The 18,382-nt window shown below is 40.9% G+C and overlaps 1 protein-coding gene across 1 annotated transcript in view; it reads right to left on the bottom strand.

The window, feature by feature from the left end:
* KCNQ1 (potassium voltage-gated channel subfamily Q member 1) overlaps positions 1–14,220 on the bottom strand; it is a gene marked incomplete at its 5' end in the record, with an annotated part of 350,880 nt that extends 336,660 nt beyond the window's left edge. The window contains one exon of the mRNA XM_084287197.1: positions 13,823–14,220. Within this exon, the coding sequence (XP_084143323.1) occupies positions 13,823–14,220 (398 nt within the window). The remainder of the gene's footprint in view (positions 1–13,822) is intronic.
* Positions 14,221–18,382: the final 4,162 nt, after the last annotated feature.

Raw genomic sequence — 18,382 nt, 5'->3', positions numbered from 1 at the left:
CAGACAGAAGCACCAGCACTCTGCATTTGCTGGCAGGGTGGAATTATGGACTATGAGAGCCACAGGCGTGGCTGTATCTTTCTAACATCACAAGGCTTTTTTTTTTCCCCTCCTTCCTTCTGAAGCTGCATTTGTACTGAAGCCAGGTGCAGCCAGTAAACATCACAGCTAATGGCAGCTGACGGATTGGCTCAAGCTCCCTATTAATGGGTTTTGGATCATTAAGTAAGCAAGTTTAAATTAAGCTGTATTGACATATATATATTTCTTCTAAACAAGTGGCAATAGAAACATAAGGAGCTCATAACATCATTTTTAATGGAGAAGGTAGCATTGATAAAAAGCAAACTGGAGGCATGGCAATTTATTTTTAGGATCAGTTGAACTATCACCACAACAGGTACAACTTGGGTATCTTATGCTTTAAATCTAAATCTTATGCTTTAAATTCTCATTTGTAGAAAAGATAGAATGATGGTCTCAATCTACATTGCAAAGTTTTCGCAAAGCACTTGGTAATACTCAGAGCACCCAGGTGCACATATTATAAAAAACAAACTGGAGCATTGTGTAGCTTATTGTCAACTAAGTCTCCAAATGTGCAAAGACCCAGAACAAAAATTATTTTGGCATGCTTCAGCTGGAGTAGCAGGTTTAATTTTGTTTTATTAAGTATCAGAATGAGATTTTTGCTGCCTTCTCCGTAAGAAGGATTTCATTGATAGAATGAAAGGCAAGTCAAGGGCCACATCAATTACTCCTGGTGACTGGGCAGGAGATAGATGAACAGCTGACAGAATTGCCCTATTATAACACAACTCTTGATGCTGGGGAACCACTGTTGACAATCCCATTAACCAGCTGATTTTCAGAGGCACAACTGCTATTGTTAATATCTCAGATATGGCTCGTGGAAACAGAAAGACTGAAAGAGCCTTAAAATAATAGTCACATACCATCATGAAGCAAAAGCACTCTACTCAAAACAATCTGCTGGTAGAACAAGGCAGAAAGGCTGAGCCACAGAATAATAACCTTCTTACTGATCTTCAAGGGCATAGCTGTCACCCGTCACTTGTGGATGAGATCATTCAGCTCTGTTAAGATCCTAGATGGGTAGACACCTCCTTGCGTGCTGAAATCAGGAAACTTGGAACAAACTCCTTGTGCGTAAGACACGGTAGAACCTATCCAACAGCACACCCAGGTGGGTGTCTACCTCTCATTACAGAGAGAGACCAGAAATGGGGTGAGGAGGGAAAGGAGAAAGAGAACAGAGTGCACTCTGCAAATGACAGAAGCGTAGCAAATGCTTTCTGGCCAAGATCCAGGCATCTGAGAATTGCTGTCAAGGATAATAATCTAGGCTATTCTTAAATAGCTGGGAAAAACAAAACAAACAACAACAACAAAGTGGAAAGCAGTAGTGAACAATCCAGACCCAACTTCATGCATGCTGCTGGGTGGAGGTTTGTTCTAACGTGCAAGATGCTCTCAAGATGTCCCTATAGTGGGACCAAGGTACAGATCCACTTCCTAAAAGACACCCAAAGCATACAAGGTATTTCCTTCAGCAACAGGGCTGTCACTGCTTAACAACTAAGATGCCAAGAGAGTACTGAAAGGAGACATCCCCTATGAAACCCTGACACAACTGTCACTTTTCTTAGCTATTTGAGAAAAGCCACCTACAATCTGCTAGATCCCCATGAGCTGCTAGTTGTTAAATCAGCCTATAAATTCAGACATGGTGTATTCAACTAAATATTTATGAAGCACAACAGTTCATCCCAGAGATCTTTGCTGGTTTCAGTAGCAAGACAGAACAAACTGGATGGGAAAGGACCCGTTCTTGTTACCACAACGTTAAAGTCTCAGAGGTTGACTCCATCGTATTGCAAGTGCATAGGCGGGATCAACAGTGGAAGCACCTAAATAGCACATGTTCCTTGTGTATCCTAAAGCCCCCAGCATCAAAGAAATTTGGCTACCACAGGGGCTAGAAGAAAACCTGCAGAGATGCCATCAACAGCAGAGATGAAGGTGTGTTAAACATCTTCCTCCCAAAAATTGAAGGGAGTTTTGTATTGAAGTGGACTGAAAGGTTCAAATGTAAATCAGAGGTAGAAACGGCTGGAGCATCAAGACACCATGTTACACACACATGCCAAACGCAGGGGAACTCAAGTTGCCTGACCCCCAGTACCTGGACATATTCCTTTCCAGTATGAAAGCAGAGTCCTGGACAGCTGTCCCACAGCAGGGTTCATCTAGGCATAGTTGATCCTGAGAAATATTTGTCTAGCCTGTGCTTAAAGCTATCCAGGGAGGATTATCCTACCGCCTTCCCAGAAAATGCAATTCACTGCTGCACCACCCCTTCCCTGAGACAGTTTTACCTTAAAGGAGAAATCCGGATTGTGCTATAAAGACCATTATGTCTCACCTAATTTTTACAGGGATTTTTTTGAAGTCACCCACCTTACACTCTTCTACTGCTGTTCTTTTCAGTAAGACATCTTTCTTCAGGTCATGGTATCATGCTTTCTAACTCTTGGAGACTCTTATTCTCCCCTGGACAATTTTTTTTTTCAGTTGACACACACATTTGTAGAAGTACATTACTCTCATTTTCTATTTCCTATCCACAGAGAGCCAATTCCATCAGAAATCCACTCTCATAAGTAAACAAGGGCAGTATTAAGAGTCTGATAAAAGGTATACGATATCTACTTTTCCTCTAGCCTCAAGCCCTTTTATTCCATCACAGCCTGAAATTAAATTGACAAATTATTGCACTTTGCCAAATCCGTGTTGACTGCTAACAGAAGTTGTATAAAGGAACAAACTGATTTCTCCTGAGCACTTAGAAGTAGCTGGATTAGTTGCTGGTTTCCAGCAGAATCCCTCAAGAGAAGAATCAGATGGCAGTTTGCATACAGCATTTCACTAACGACAGACACAGACCACACAGAGGCTAAAACGAACACTGCTTGAAGAGGAAGGCATTTGATAAACCTTTTCTCAGAAAAAGGAGACTGCCTCAGCAGAAGCCAACAGCTAGTAACCAAACCTGCCTGAATGTTATCTATGCTACTTTACAAGAGTAATCAGTACACTGATGTCCCTTCACTCTCAAAGACACTATCCACTCAAAATTTCTACAGAGATTGTGGTCTTCATCACATTTTCCCACAGCCCGCTCAATTTCTCAGTCTTACTCCCCACAGCGAGAACTGACAAGTGAAGCTTCTACACTGAAGCCGTAAAAAGAGACTGCCACAGAAGTCATCAAGATAATCACCTAAGATAATTTCACCAAGTGCAACAAGCAACCAACATGCCCAAAGGCTAAAATTAAGACAGTATAGCTACAGTCTCGCATTAACAAAATCAGAAGGCCTTGCTTTCATCCTCACCATTCTCATAGCAATTTCCTCAGTTTTGCAGTTAGAACACAGAGTTTACCAATTAAGATCGTGTCATAACAACAACTAAAAGCTACAAAGAGCTGTCTTGAATGAACAGAACAACAGAAGCATACAACAGGACTGCTCACAGCTTGATGCCTGTCAAACTTTATATACAGCTGAAACAGGGAGCTGGGACCATTTAGCACTAGGATGTTGGATGACCTGTTGACAGAGAAAACACCAAGTGAACAGGTTTATTTTGTATGAAGTGTCAAGATAATGCATTATCAATACTTTCTGGGTCACTGATAAGATAACAGCACATAATCACATGCAGTTTACTCACACTACGGATAAAGCGATGCACTTATTTATTCACTCATTGGCAGGTTTGAACATATTTCAGTGTCTTCTAGACAGTACTGAATAACTAACAAATTGAATAATCCCAAGCAGATCTATCTAGGAAAAAGTTGTTTTGCTGGCAAAGGGATAGCTATTGCAGAAACAAACATACCCTTGGGAAGGCAACTCCTTTCTTTGCAAAAGGAAGATGCCTTCACCACAGCCTGCAGCCTTGGTTGTACAAGGACAAAGAAAGCCTTGATCTTTGCCACCAGCGCCATGCCTCTGCTATTAAACTTCATGTCTTTGGAGAGCTTACAGGGAAGTCACCTGATGGAAACTTCCTATTGTGATTTACATTCTGTTCTCAAACTATGACCCAATTTTGCTTTCCTATCCATAAAAAAATATGTAATATTAACACCGGAAGGAAAAAATGTTGTTAAAAATGTGAAAAAAAGTTGAACGCGTCCCCAAGACTTCAGGGAGCACATTTGCAGAAGAGACCAGTGACTTCAGAGTTTTATATCCAGTGACCTCACTGGATTTAAAATCTATAACACTACCACAGGTGAGACAAACTAGGTATGTGAATTCTGCAATTTAACATATTTACCATAGACCAGAGATAACAGCCACATGGACAAAGTAGAAGTTCATTCAGCACTAACACTATAAGATGCTTAGTGCTTTCAGAAAAAAATAAAAGTTATTTTACATACACTAATTTTTATCAGAGTTCTACACATCCTATGAACCACATCTGACAAGTCCTTTTAATTGCTCTAATTTGTGAGGTGTGTGCACATACAGTTTTCCATCTTTGCTAGTTGGTTCTTCCTTTATCATGACTAGTTTGTCCCCCTGAAAAGCAAATACCTATTCGCACAGTGAAATTAAATGCATGATGATTGTTTCTTGCACAATCAAAACAGACATTACTTCAACAAATGCATTATACATTCCTATTACTGCAAGAGAAAATGCACTTTTTAAAAAAAGTGTCAGAGCAAAGCTAATAGATGATAAAGTAGAGCATAACCTGTTAGGATAAACAAAGAAATACTTTATACCCTTTTAAGATCCTAGTTTACTAAGAATGATGTATTTATTATTTGAAGTAAGCACAAGCAAAGCTATGTAACAAAGCATTTACTTTTTTTTTTTTTTTTAATAACCCCAGCAGAAAAAGGTTCACACACAAAAAAGTTATTTTACAGTTAAAAGTAAAACCTTTCAGTTTTCTATTACAAATACGACAACACTGTAAAATGACATGAGTCAACTGGCATTAGCAGAACATGCACATGACATATTCCTGTTGAAAACACTAATATGGAACTCAAGGATCATGATCAGTACTTGCAGATGAAAATGAAAAGGATGCAGAAACCCTGCACTAGTTTTGTTTTAGCTTTTATGAAAATAGTTAACATTTCCATAAAATCTTCAAAACATTACATTGACTGTGAAGAACATACAAAAAAACTGAAAAGACCTACTCCAGGTAGATTGCTAGGAGTATCTAAAGGCCACCTAACAATTTCCTATTTTCAGGAGTTCATAGCTTTCAAGATAGTAAATTCACAAAGCTGTTGTTTATGAAGGTTACGGTATTCCTTGCATAAATTTCCCTATGCAGACACTTAAAAAAAAAAAAAAAAAAAAAAGACAGAAATGATTCAGCCCATTTTGAGAAAGTGTGTGTTTAACTTACTTCACAGGCACATCTGGCACTGAAGCAGTTCAGAGTAAAAGTTTGCTTTTATCCTACTGGTTGTCCTAAGCTTCAAAAAATATTTGGCTTGCCTTTTGCTCATCTACCTTTTTGAATTGCAAATTTTCCAGACTCTAAGTTTTCTGTTGTAAAGTGTGGGTGCTAAGGGAGGAAACTGCATTTAAGAAGTGTGGTACAGTGCTTTTTCTTTTGTTCATTTTTAAATCAGTACTCGCGCTATTCCTACGCACTCATCCAGACTCTGCTTTCTACTCAGTGCTATTTCTTACATCTGTCCAGCTCCTTGAACACAGCAAACAGCTCAGACTGTTGATCTGTATTACGAAGAGGGGAAAAGAGGAAGATGAAAATCTACATGTCCGCAAAAATTGATCATGCCAGACACACATGAAGAGTTCATGTCAAGCAGCTCTCCAGTCCTCCAGGTGTGCATAAACCAGTGGCCAAAGAAAGATTAAGAGAAGCTTCAGAGTTCTCCATAGAACATCTTTAAGTCACTGTCTAAAAAACAACAGTAAATGTGAATATGACTACCAAAGCAGAGAACAATCCCTCATTACAAGGTTCTCTCACTCCGTAGGTAGGAGGTAGCTACTACCATGGCAGAAGCATGCAAACATGCTCTCTCATTACCGTTACTGGCATTATAATGGTTCTCAGGCCATTATGCCAGACGAAGCATGACTTCATGAGGAGAGCCAGTACCTTACAAAAAGGCTCACTACACATCCTTCTTCCCAGCCCCTGTAACTCAGCTTACCCATACGGCTTATTTGCCACTGGCAACTTTCCAGCACATTTGAAACTTGTGTTGGACCTCTTGGCAGCAGGAGAAAATACCTTGCCCCCCACAAGACAGTAGTTTCCATCTGGAACTGAATAAGCAAGCGTGCACAGCTTTTGTTTTCAGCCACCAGAGCACATTCAACAATCTATTAACACACAAAATTAATGAGGTACTGCTGAGTTTAAAGTCAGCAAAGCGCTGCGCCTGTGCATAGTCCCTGACAGCATATGTTGGCACTGTTGTTTGTAATACATCCACTGCTCAGGCATTTGGAGCTAAGCCTAATTAGTTCACTTCAATTGAATCTCAACTCTAGCCTTGATTCAATTGCAATGAAGGTTTTGAAAGAGGCCTATCTACACAGCCTTGCATGCTTTTTTTCCAGGCACTTGAAGAGCCAGGACAAGGAAGTGTGCCAGGATCACCCAACCAACCATTTAGCAGATACAGAAATGCGAATACTGCACCTACTGGTTTTCCTAAGATCATTCACGTGCAACTTCTAAAGCTAGAATAATTCTTTTCCTGGATGGGAAAAAAAAAAAACAAAAACACCAGAGAAGGACTTCGAATGTTATATCGGAAAAGAGAGGAGAAGGCCTACCTACAAGAAAGCCTGACCAAATTTATTAAATTTATAATTTTTTATGCATCCTGCAGAGTTGTTTCTCCATCATAGATGGTTTGGTCTTCAGTGAACATTAGCATTCAGGAGCTTCCTGTTTCCATCAGTTACACAAAAACCTAAACAACAGTACAATGACAGAGCCTTGTGGGTCTCCACAGAACTCCCTCACCTCACAGCTCCTGTGTCTGCTTGCAGACCACAGCTCAAGGTGACAAAGCCAACTAACTGATCGTGTGGTGTTATGCATTTCAAACCAGAAATGGATTTTTCTTAGTTATTACTCAAGATACGGTGTGCCTTCCAAAGACATTTTAATTCAAAGATTCGCAGCTTTACACTTTCCTTCCCCCTTTGATATTCAAAACTCACCGTCACACACAACAATCATTCAAAGTGACAAATGATGCAATGAGAGTGGCTTAGTCTTTAATGGTTTTAGTGACTTCCAGGCAGAAAACTACTAGTGGGTGACATTGAGAGGATCTGGTTTCTGCTTTCTTTTCTGATGGCAATCAATTACTAAATTAACTTGGATTACACACACAATTTTTAGTCAGTTATGCAGTCTACTATCTGCATCTCTCATAACTTCTACTGTCCCTCTGGGAGAGGAAAATGGGAGCTCCTTCTGACCTGTAGCTAAGCTGTCACTCCTAAGATCTTCTTGGCACAGACTCAGAATTCTCTCAGTCAGGACAGCGCTTGGAAAATAACCAAAACTTCAGACAAGTTACAGATTGGGAAGCACAGCACAAGGCAAGAGAGGAAAGTGGTACACACCCAACCCAATTGCTGTCTGCAGCACACAAGTCACAGAGAAACACTGTCATTCAACATTGTAGCTGAGGGGCTGCACTGTGGCACACAGCAGGGAAGGAGGGTGCAAAGCCTGTAAGTTCCTTCCTTCTCCACAACACCTGTATTGAACAAAAATAATTTATTTTACAGCTGTCACCGTGTTCCCACAGCATGGAATTATCATGCTCTGTACATCTAATAAGCTTTAAAACACAACTGACTGAAGCTTTTCAATTTACTTGAAAACTTGTGCTGTCAAACCGGACATTTTAGATAGGATTCCAAAGGTGTAGCTGATGCTGATGATACCCTTTTACTGGACTGCTGCTTCTCCAGTACTATGGTGGATACCCAACATGAGAAGAAATTTCACTGCCTTGTATCAGAAATCTGCCCAAGACCCAAAATGTCTGTAACTGGCTAATTGGCAACAGGGCTGACCCTGCAACAACTCCTAACTGTCTCATGCACACAGCCAGCTAAGATAACAGGCCAGGCAAAAGCTCTTGCCTCCTCTCTGGGAAGAGGTCAGAGAAGGCTCTCCAATCCCTTGTATTTCACACAAAAACATTGCCACACATATTAATAGACACAGAGCACTATGTCTGCCTTGCTGCAAACAAAGCCACTAGACAGTGGAGTAGGGCAGGGAGAAGCTGCAAGTATCACCTTGTTTCCACTTAATTTTTCCCAGTTACATTTCTTAAGTACTTGTGTGACCTCAAAGAGATCTACAGAAGCCCCTGCACAGCTGTAACACACCATGCTCTTGAAAACACCAAGTGACAAAGCAGCAGATTTCTATTCTATAGAAATTATATCTAGCCTGAGGGGAAGGGAGTTCTGGGCTCCACTAATATAGACACTGAACACTGGTCTCAGACAAAGGTGGCACACAGTTATAAAAAATAAATGTTCATTTGCATCAACCTCCACATGACAAGGAACAGCCTCTCTATCAACCATACCAAAATGAGGAGGCCAACTTGACTTCAGCTAAACTAATTAAGTCTTGACGAGAAGAAAAAGCCACACATGGGTCTTCCTCCATTTAAGCGTAGCAGAAAGAACATAACAGATCAAATTCCTCCCATTATTATGCTTAGAAAAGCCATTCTTATTTAGAGGATTTGACTCTGCTTTTTAAAACAGAGGTAATAATCTGTCTGCAAAAATAGTTTGTCTTCAAGTCATAACATTTTCTAAACACCCCACTGTCCATGTTCAAAATGTACTATTTTGTATGTTTAGCCCCTTCTTTTACTGAGCTTACTCACTCAGTGTAAAAACTTATATTCTTGTGTGGGCACACACACTGATTATTTTACAGGTCTTTTTCACTCATCAAGAGTTTACACACTGAGTATGAACCAATGTTCTTGCAGTACATTGGGAAACATGATAAAAATAGGATTTTAAGCTGGAGTTATGTTTCTTCCTTGTAGCATTGTATGCTAACAGCTTTATGTAAACATTTCATTGCCTTTCATAATCAATTACTGTAAGTCCCAATACACATGCAACTGGAATATTCTATCTACCCTTGTTTCTTATCTTTGCATGTGTACACACACAGCCACACTTCTGAGTTGTCGTCTGCTTCTGGAGACCAGTCTCCCAAATCCGAACCGCCAGCCAGTCCGGGCTTATGTAAACACCTTGGGATTCAAAGAAAATTCAATCACAATCACAGCTGATTAAGCCTAACGTATACAAAGGCAAAGTAAATTGAACAGGGTACATACATCAGTGCAAAGATAAGATAGAAGACTATTATCTTGCATGGCAACAAAAAAGCTGCCATACACGAACAGACCAATGGTCCATCTATTTGTGAATTATTCTCTCTGATAATGGCCAACACTTCAAAGAGCACAGGAAGTCAACACTCAGTACATGTTGCCAGAAGTTATTTGCCACACACAAGACTAGAGAAATTACCAGAAAGCTCATAACTAAAGTTTCTTCAAACACATCAAGATGTTTGATTTAAACTGTTTAGAGAGGGTGAAACTGTTTAAACTGTTTAAAGAGGCTCTTCTCTCATGTGCTTAAATCTGTTTTCTTCTTTTATTAAAAAGATCTGAAGGTTTATGCTTTACAACCACCTCCAACACAGAAACAGTCTCAGGATTCCAGCAGGCCACTACAAGGACAGCATTTAAGCTCCTTTTGTCCCATTACCTCTTCACATTGCCTGAAAACGTGATTAGCTACCACCACAGAACATTTCACCTCTCAAAGCCAGTATCTCAAGGTGTGCTACTAAGATAAGTGTGATAAGATGCCCTAGCTCCAAAGGTCATGGAGAACAGTGGCACTCACTGAGTGACTTCCTCACCTGTGGCAGGTATGGGTTCGGTGGCGCTGGCTGGACATTGCCACAAACACAGCCATGCCACAAGGCAAGCTCCGATGTGCAAAAAATCCAAGTTTCCAAACAGCCACCAGTTGTATCTACAGAAGTTATGCAAGTAAATCTTCAGCTCTTAATTCTGGGCAGAATTAAGCACATATACACACTATATACTTCATCTACTTAAATAAAGTTCCGTACAACATCATGTAGCTAAAAGAAAAGCTTCTATCATCTCCACTAGTATTTTTAAGTCTTTTTTTTTTTTTTTTTTTTTTTGAGTGGTAAATTAGCAGCCATTAATCCATTACTTCTTCCCCTAGAAACTATTTCAATAGCTTATCAAAATCTAGTAAAATTGAAGTAAAATTATCAATTGCTTATTCTGCCCACTTGAGATATTTCTGCTCTTTAGTCTGGGCAAATCAGACAAATGTCAGAAGAAACCTTTGCAGAGTTCAGTTGATTTAATCCGTGACTATAATATCCCAATAACCTGGGAGATTAAAGACATCAACAAGAAGAAAAAATAAAACAACACAGATTTTGCCCCTTGGAAGAGTTATTTCAGCCCCCTTAAGAAAGAAATAATTCACAAGTAAACAGGTCATTGGCCTGACCTAGTACAGAAACACTGTGTGGCTGTGCGTAACGAGACCCCATTCTTTAGATCAGCAGGTGCATGGAAGGCTCCACCACATACCTAAACCATACAGAAATCTAAACTATATGAAATAAATATGCCAACACAGATTCTGTGGACTAAAGCTCAGCATTCAACTTTGCTTTTCTAAAGATTATAAGATAAAATCAAGGAAAATCTGTTCTGTCAGTTCTTCTCTGTTGGTGTTCTGGATACCACAAAATAAAGCTCCTAAGCAGGAAAAGGGTGTGACAATCAGTTGAAGTAGTTTTCTGGCTTATTAAATGGTGTTAAAACAACCAGAGATCCAGGCCCAGAAGAAATTACAACTATGCTATGGAATTTTGAAGTCTAATCACTATAGCATATAACTAAGAACACAGCTTCATACTCCACACAGCATAAGCTGATGCAAGAGATAGAATAGGATCAGTATCACAGAACAGTGTTAAATCAGAGTATCAAGACCTGAGTAGAACTGAGTAGAGTCCTGACCAAGATCTAGCCCTAAGGTGGGAGTGCAGCTGACAAGAAAAAAAAAAAAGTGTGCTATCTCATTCTCCTCTGAACTTTTAACATAGAAACTGAGACCTCCAAGGCAGTTGCAAGCCCCCAGAACAAAGCAGAAGGTAGCCAGCAGAAGGAATGATAAAGAGGAAACAAGCAAACACCATTCTCTTGAGCTCATTTTGGCAAGGGAGCCAACGATCAGTCCTCACACATCACAAGGCAAAACCCAGTTTAACTCTCTGAGTATTTGTAAGCTCTAGTATGAGGAAGGACTAAGCAAGGAAGCAGGGTCTCTTATAACTGTATAACTATGCATTTTTTTATTTTTATTTTTAAAAAATCAGGTTCCGCACCTCCTCCAGAGTACAGGTTGAGATATAACGGCTTCCCTGGATCAGAACAACTGTTTGCTTTGTATGTTAATTTTACCACCAAGTTTTTGTATTGTAACAATTATTAAGCTACCAATACTTGGCATCTGGCTGGCAGAGACAGAACTCAGAGAGCATTCCTTTGTCCAGTAGAAAGCAAGCATCCCAGGAACTTGTTTTGGGAGCTCAGAAAGAAAGAGAGCTGGAGGGGTACGGACCAAAGACCAGCAACCTTAAACATTACTAGCACACAATGAAACCCAGGCTTGTTTACTGCAGAAATAGGAAGATGTTGGGATGACTGAGGATGGTACAGACTCAATTCCCTCTTCTACTGGGGGAAATCTGAGTGGAGCTGCCTAAAAATGCACAGACTGTACTTGCAGATAGCCTTGCAAGAAATACATCAGGGTGGTAGTATTCCCTTCTATTTCTTTAGAGTCCTAAGACAAGGAATATGCACAGTGCTTAGTAAGAGGCTTGAGTATATTTACTACCACTATCATTCACCATTGCATTGGAAGAGCTCATGGAAAAAGGGGAAACACTGGGGCTAATGATCACACCACGGACAGGAGCATAGTGGGGGAGAGACAGGTAATGACACATTATCTACATAAAAATCTAGCCTTAATTTTAAATGTATATGTACAAATGGATCCAACAGTTTCTTCCAGGATTTTTTCCCCACCCTAAGCCAACTGAGTTAAGATTTAAAGATCAGGTATAATATTCAACATGGTTTATTGTTATTTCTACACATAATCTGAGACATCTGAAAAAGGTTGGATACCATAGTAGATTGCTGCTTAAAATCACCTTTTAGGAATTCTCCGATTCCTGAAAGTGTTTTACGTTGTTCACCCACAACTATTAGATGTTTTGTAATTATGGCCATTAGTTGTTTTGTCATCTAATGGCATTATCAAAACATTCAACAAGAACAGAGCCCACAATTATCTTACTAACTGCACAATCATCTCCCACTTAAAGACCTTCTGACTACAGATGTTTTCCCTCCACTGAAATCAAGTTGGTACCACTTACCTCACTCCAGAATCCTGAAACGCGGAAAATAAGCACACGATCCTCAATTTACTTTAAAAATAGTGATCATTTAGAATTAGATTTTAATATCAGAACACAATGATTGGAAAATTAAAAATTGAATTTTAATGAAGTCTTTGGTCTTCAGATTTGGCCCATAAAATACCTTTGCCTCTAGTTGTTGTAGTAAATGTGCGTTTACTACAGAGGTGTGTGCATGCACACAATAAACACACCTAACCAACTATCACCATTCTGCCAGACCTCATTCCCTACATTGAAGATACGCAAGTTGCTTGAGGGCTATGCAAACCTTCCACAACATCTAGATTAAAAGCACTAATTTCACATGGATTCACTTGCTGAGATCCCTGTGAAGGACAGACCTGCTGCTTGCTGGCTCAGGGTGGGCACAGTGCTCTGTGGAGAATATTACACTCAAAACGGTTTCTAACTTGTTTGCAGCAAAGCAGCTCTAGACATCCTCCAAATGTCATCCTCCTTCCTGTTTAAAAATAACAGTAGGGGCATTCATACCTGATAGAACAAGGAGTTAGAGCAATAAAAGGAGGAAGAGCAATAAAATAAAGGGAAGGGAGAGGAGCGTCACCTCAGCACACCTGTCCCTTGTCTCCCTCCAGCACCACTGCAGTACCAGTAACACACTACCCAGTGCTGTACCAGGAGTGATTGCACTAAAAATGACTAAAACCCCCAAGTGATTATGCTATTTCCAACTTCATTTTCATACTTGGAATGAAAAATTTATTTCAACTCCCAAGATAATTTTCCAAGGCTGAGGTGTGGGGGGCATGAGGGGCTGTTGAAGCCAGCACCTGTTCTACCTAACGACCGCACCTGAGCTGAAATACAGTGCTTTTCCCTAAAGCAACAGAAACTTCCTCAGCAGCGGGGCACTTTTTTGGGTTGTTATACATCTAGTAGACAAAAGCGTGACAGGAAGCCGGGTCGATTTCTTAAACTGCACCTGCGAGAGGCTCAGTTCGTTCGGCGGAGCGCCGTGAGGGGCGCCGGCCGCCGTGAGGAGGCGGGAAGGCGTGAGGGGGGCACCCGCAGACGCCTCCTGGAAGCCCAGAGCCCCGATTTCCACACCGGGCAGCGGCGGCTGTGAGAGGAAAACCCCTGCTAACAGCCCCTGGCAGGAGCAGGCGGGTCGGGTACTCACACGGTGAAGTGGTAGACGAAGCACTTCCAGCCCGTGGGCCGCTCCAAGAAGTTGTAGACCCTGCCCTGGATGTTGCTGCGGCTCAGCAGCGGCTTGCGGAGGCTGTAGATGGAGACGCGGGGGTCGAGGCTGACGGGGGGCCGCGGGCTGTCGGCGCTCACCACCACCACCTCGCTCTTCAGCCGCTGCGGCCGCTCCCGGGAGGGCACCGGGCTGCTGCCCGCCGGCTGCTGCCCGCCCTGGCCGTCGGGGAGCGGGGCGTAGTGGGCGTTCGGGGCGCTCTCGGCCAGCTCCAGCGACGAGGGCTTCTTACCGGGCGTCATGCTGCCCTTCCTGGGCAGCGACAGCCGGCCCAGGCTGCGGCTTTTCTTCTCGCCCGGAGGGGAGCTGGAGGACATGGCTGAGGCAGTGCCGGAGCCTCGCTGCTCCGAGGAGCCGCGGTCCAGCTCCGGGCGTCCTCCCGCCGCCGCTGGCCCGGCCCTTTCGGGGGCGGCTCCCGGCCGGGCAAGGTGAGGGGAAGCCCGGCTCCGGCCCGTCCCCGCCCCGCCTGCAGCCCCAGGGCCGCCCGGCGGGAGGCGCCGCGCGGCGGCTGCCCGGGGCCGGGAGCTGGCGGTACCTCAGGCGGGCCGCCCCCGCGCCTGCCCCGCTCCCTTCTCAGCGGTGCTGATCTGCTGCACCTGCTCCTCTCCTCGGGGACAGAGCTGGGCGGAGATGCCCTCCTCCTTGCAGGAGGCCCCATGTCCTGAAGAGGGTGATGGTAAAAGATCAGGGAGGTTGCTGCCAATCCACCTAGCCCCTGTGGGACAACGTGCTCCAGAAAGGGTTTCACAGGCCTGTCCCAGTGACTCGAGCCAGAACATGCCCCCTTACCGCTCAGTTAGAAACACCAGAGTCTCCAGGGCCTCATCCCTTTTTGCAGAATTTCAGCATTGGGAAGGAGAAAAGACCCAAACTTGAACGTGGCTCGACCTAGCATCTGTCAGGGGGCTGTTCTTAATACAAGTAACAAGAGTAAGGGTCAGGCCACCAGGCCTTGCGGTCTTAGATGTTACTGTGATACAAGGGAGCAAACAGCTGAGTAATTAGGCAAGCTGTAGAACAGTAAGCACAGTTCTGCAGAATTGCCTCACCTGCAAGCTCGGTCTCTCACCAACACTAAACCAAAACATTGTGTTTCTGTAGAAGGGTACATATCTTTGGCAATTAATACCACGCTGTTCTGAGGGCTTGGATAACTTTCCTGTGCATTGAAGTGAGTTAAGACTTAACAGCAATGTGAGTTAATTCGTTATAGTAGTAAAAGCCTTTGCTGTAGCAATTAGTTAACAATTTCTATTCCCAGAGGCAAAGAAGGTTCTCTTTGATCTGGAGGTTGTTTTTTTTTTTTTTTTTTCCTTTTTCCTTTTTTTTTTCCTTTTTTTTTTTTTTCTTTCTTTCTTCTAGCTCAAAATAGAACAGAACTAGTAAGAGCTATGTTGAGTTCATGGTTGATACACTGGTATGGGACAAGAATGCTGCAGGAAGATAAGGTGCTAAATAAAGTTAAACACAAACAAGCCTGCTAATTGTAGTTCCATTCAAATGTCAAGCTGCACATATGGTAGGCAAACTGGGCAAGATCCTTCACTAGTGTAAATAAGCAAGACTGTAGGCTCTTATAAAGCACTAATTTATATCCATGAAGAATCTGACCCCTTGTTAGGAATGCAAATACAGAAGTGTTAAAAAAAAGAATTTGCAAAACTCATTTTTAAACCAACAAAAGGATTTTCCCCCTTCAGTCAGAGCAAGAAGAACAAAGTTAATAAAAACAGCACAACAGAGGAAACTCGTCCTGCATTTGATCAAAAGAGATCCAAATTACAGCTAACTCAGTTTTCTCTGTCCTCAGGAACTGTGAAGACAGGTGTGTATCAAGCATTTTAAGAAGGAAGTTCTACATAGAAATCACATAGGGAAAATCTATTTTATTATAAACTGCTACTGCCTTTCCCATACCCAGTGACTTCAGTTTCTTTGTGGCTCGAATGGGAAGATAAAACCTCCAACGTCAGGAATTATTCCTGTGCTTGAACCTTGACCATGGGATGCAGGGAGCCAAGGAAAGACCAGCCCAACATGTACCCCTGAACAAGGACTCTTTAGTTTCTTGCCTGCAATTTAGTCAATTTCTAGTATATGGCTTCCAGTCTAGAAGAGAACATTTGATTTGTTCCCGAGTAAAAGCTCAAAGATCTTAGTAGTGCTTCAGAAAAAAGCTCTGCTTCTTGGTAAAGACACCATGTCTGTTCTGAACACAGAGGAAACCCACTGCCAATGACTTTGCTCACCTCAGCTTACAATATATTTGGCACCAAAAAGAAACATCTGTGTGACTCTTCAAGTCAGATTGTTAGTCATTTGCTTAGAAGACATTCAGAAATCATTTGCTGTTCTTGCAGTAAGTATGCAAGAAAAATGTCATTGCTACCCTTGAAGGCTCACTGTTTGAGGACTAGCCTGATAAAATCACAGTATTAAAGTTAACAAATGTGTTTCTTTATGCAAGTGTTCTACGTTAAAGACTGACATATTGTCTGTATTATTCAGGACCTTATCCTAAAGCCAGGTGCAAAATAATTTCCATAGTTCAACAAAACAAGAGGCATTCAGATTATGTTCTTCATAAACTGTTTCCAAAATCTTTTAAAATATTATGGCACTGTGTTGTTATTCATCTGTTGATTAACAAAGCAGAATAGAAAATCCAATGTATCTGAATACAGGAAAATAGAGGGTTCTGTTACATTCAATTTCCTTTCAAGACAAAAGTTAAATAGCTATGTAGGGAAGAAAATTAATAACTAACTTTTACCCTCTATACAATGAGAAACTGTTCAAAATGGACAAAGTTTATTTCAATAACTTATTCATTGCAAAACATGAAAAGCTCTGTAACCCACTACTTTGTTTCTCATGTCCTAAATACTTTCATAATGTTTTGTTTTGGTGTTGACTTAATTTTTCAAATAATCATCAGAAATGAAGGAATTTTCAATTTGATAATGTTTAAAATAAATATTTAGGCTATATATGAACATCTTTTCCCCAGAGTCAAGGAATCCATCAAAATATAAATTTTTCAGTGTGTACTGATTGAGGAAGTTAATTTTTATATATTAAAAATCATTTTATTATATGACTTCTATCTAGTTCATTTTACTGAATGATAAAACATCTGTCTGGCATATCTGAAATCAATTGCATGCTTAAATACAAGTGTTGAATAGACAACTAATTCATTATGAGTCTCTAGGGAATAATTATTATATATTGTATCACCAAAACTGTATTATAATTTGAAACATTTTAAAGATGAATGCCATTAACATGGTAATGGCAATTCCCATTTTTCCCCCCTCATGAGTACCCATGTCTTGATAGTAATCGTGCTCATGTTCAGAAATCCTCCTGCTTACTGTTAGATTACCTTGGGGGATGGTTTGGTTTGTTTTTTAAATACAAATTCCCCCATTTCTGCCCAGCTAGAGAAGGGGACAGGTTAAAAAACTTTCTTCAAAGAGAGGAAGAAGTTGTTTTCATCTTAATTTTCAGATTATTTTTCTTGAATTAGAGCAAATCCCTTGTTGCATTCCATTGCCTTGAGGGTTCACAGTTCGATCAGTAGATTGTTTTTAAAACAGCCAGCAATGTAGGTAAAAGCAACTTAGTTCTGAATTGAGAATGGAATCCTAGACTGTTTAAATACTTTCATATAGCAATGACTGTACACCAGTAGCTTTTGAAATATTCTCTATCTTAATTTAAAATAAATCTGTTCACAGGAGCATGTCATTACTTAAAGATACTCATATTAAAACCTACAAAACATAAGTACTTAGACTTCTGCAATGAAGAAAAGCTTGAAAGCATAATAATATGCTGAACAAGTGAACATTAGCCTTGTGGATTCAAAGCAGAGGTAAGGAAAGTATAAAGAGAGAAAAGAGTTTGCTTCATTTTTGAAAACTTGGAAAGACAGTGGCTCAGCCATTTCAGTGGGGAGATATACATGCTTTCATTCACTAAATAAGTTACAATTAAGAACATTTTTCTGAATACCTATACACATCTTTCATTGGATGCCTAAGTAATCTTATTTATTGTTCTTTTAAATCGATAACAATTTATTAAATATACAAGTGGTATACTTTTATACCAGATTAACTTTAGGTTTTAAATTTAAGCAAAGTCTTTCTAATAGGCTCTTAAATGCATTCATGCTTCTTATGTATACATACAACAGATTTTCCCTGATGACAGGCATTGCTAGTCAAACAACTTAGGTAGCATACCAGTAGAAACTCCAGATATGGACAGTGTAAATCATCTGAAACTGCAGTATTCCCCAAAAGTCTGACTGTTAAGATAAAAATACAATAAAGCGCAGTAACAGCTTTATCTTTCTCCCCTAGTGCTTTGTGGTCACCTAGCTGTATGGCTAGGGAGAATCCTCAGGTTAGATCAGCTCAGTTTTTCCTTCAGGTGAATTTATTCCAGCTTCCTTGATCAGGAACATGC

The sequence above is a fragment of the Netta rufina genome (genome assembly GCF_964035555.1).
Source record: "Netta rufina genome assembly, chromosome: 5".
Taxonomy (NCBI): Eukaryota; Metazoa; Chordata; class Aves; order Anseriformes; family Anatidae; genus Netta; species Netta rufina.
Note: the sequence above shows the minus strand (reverse complement) of the source record. Positions and strands in the feature narration are given on the sequence as shown.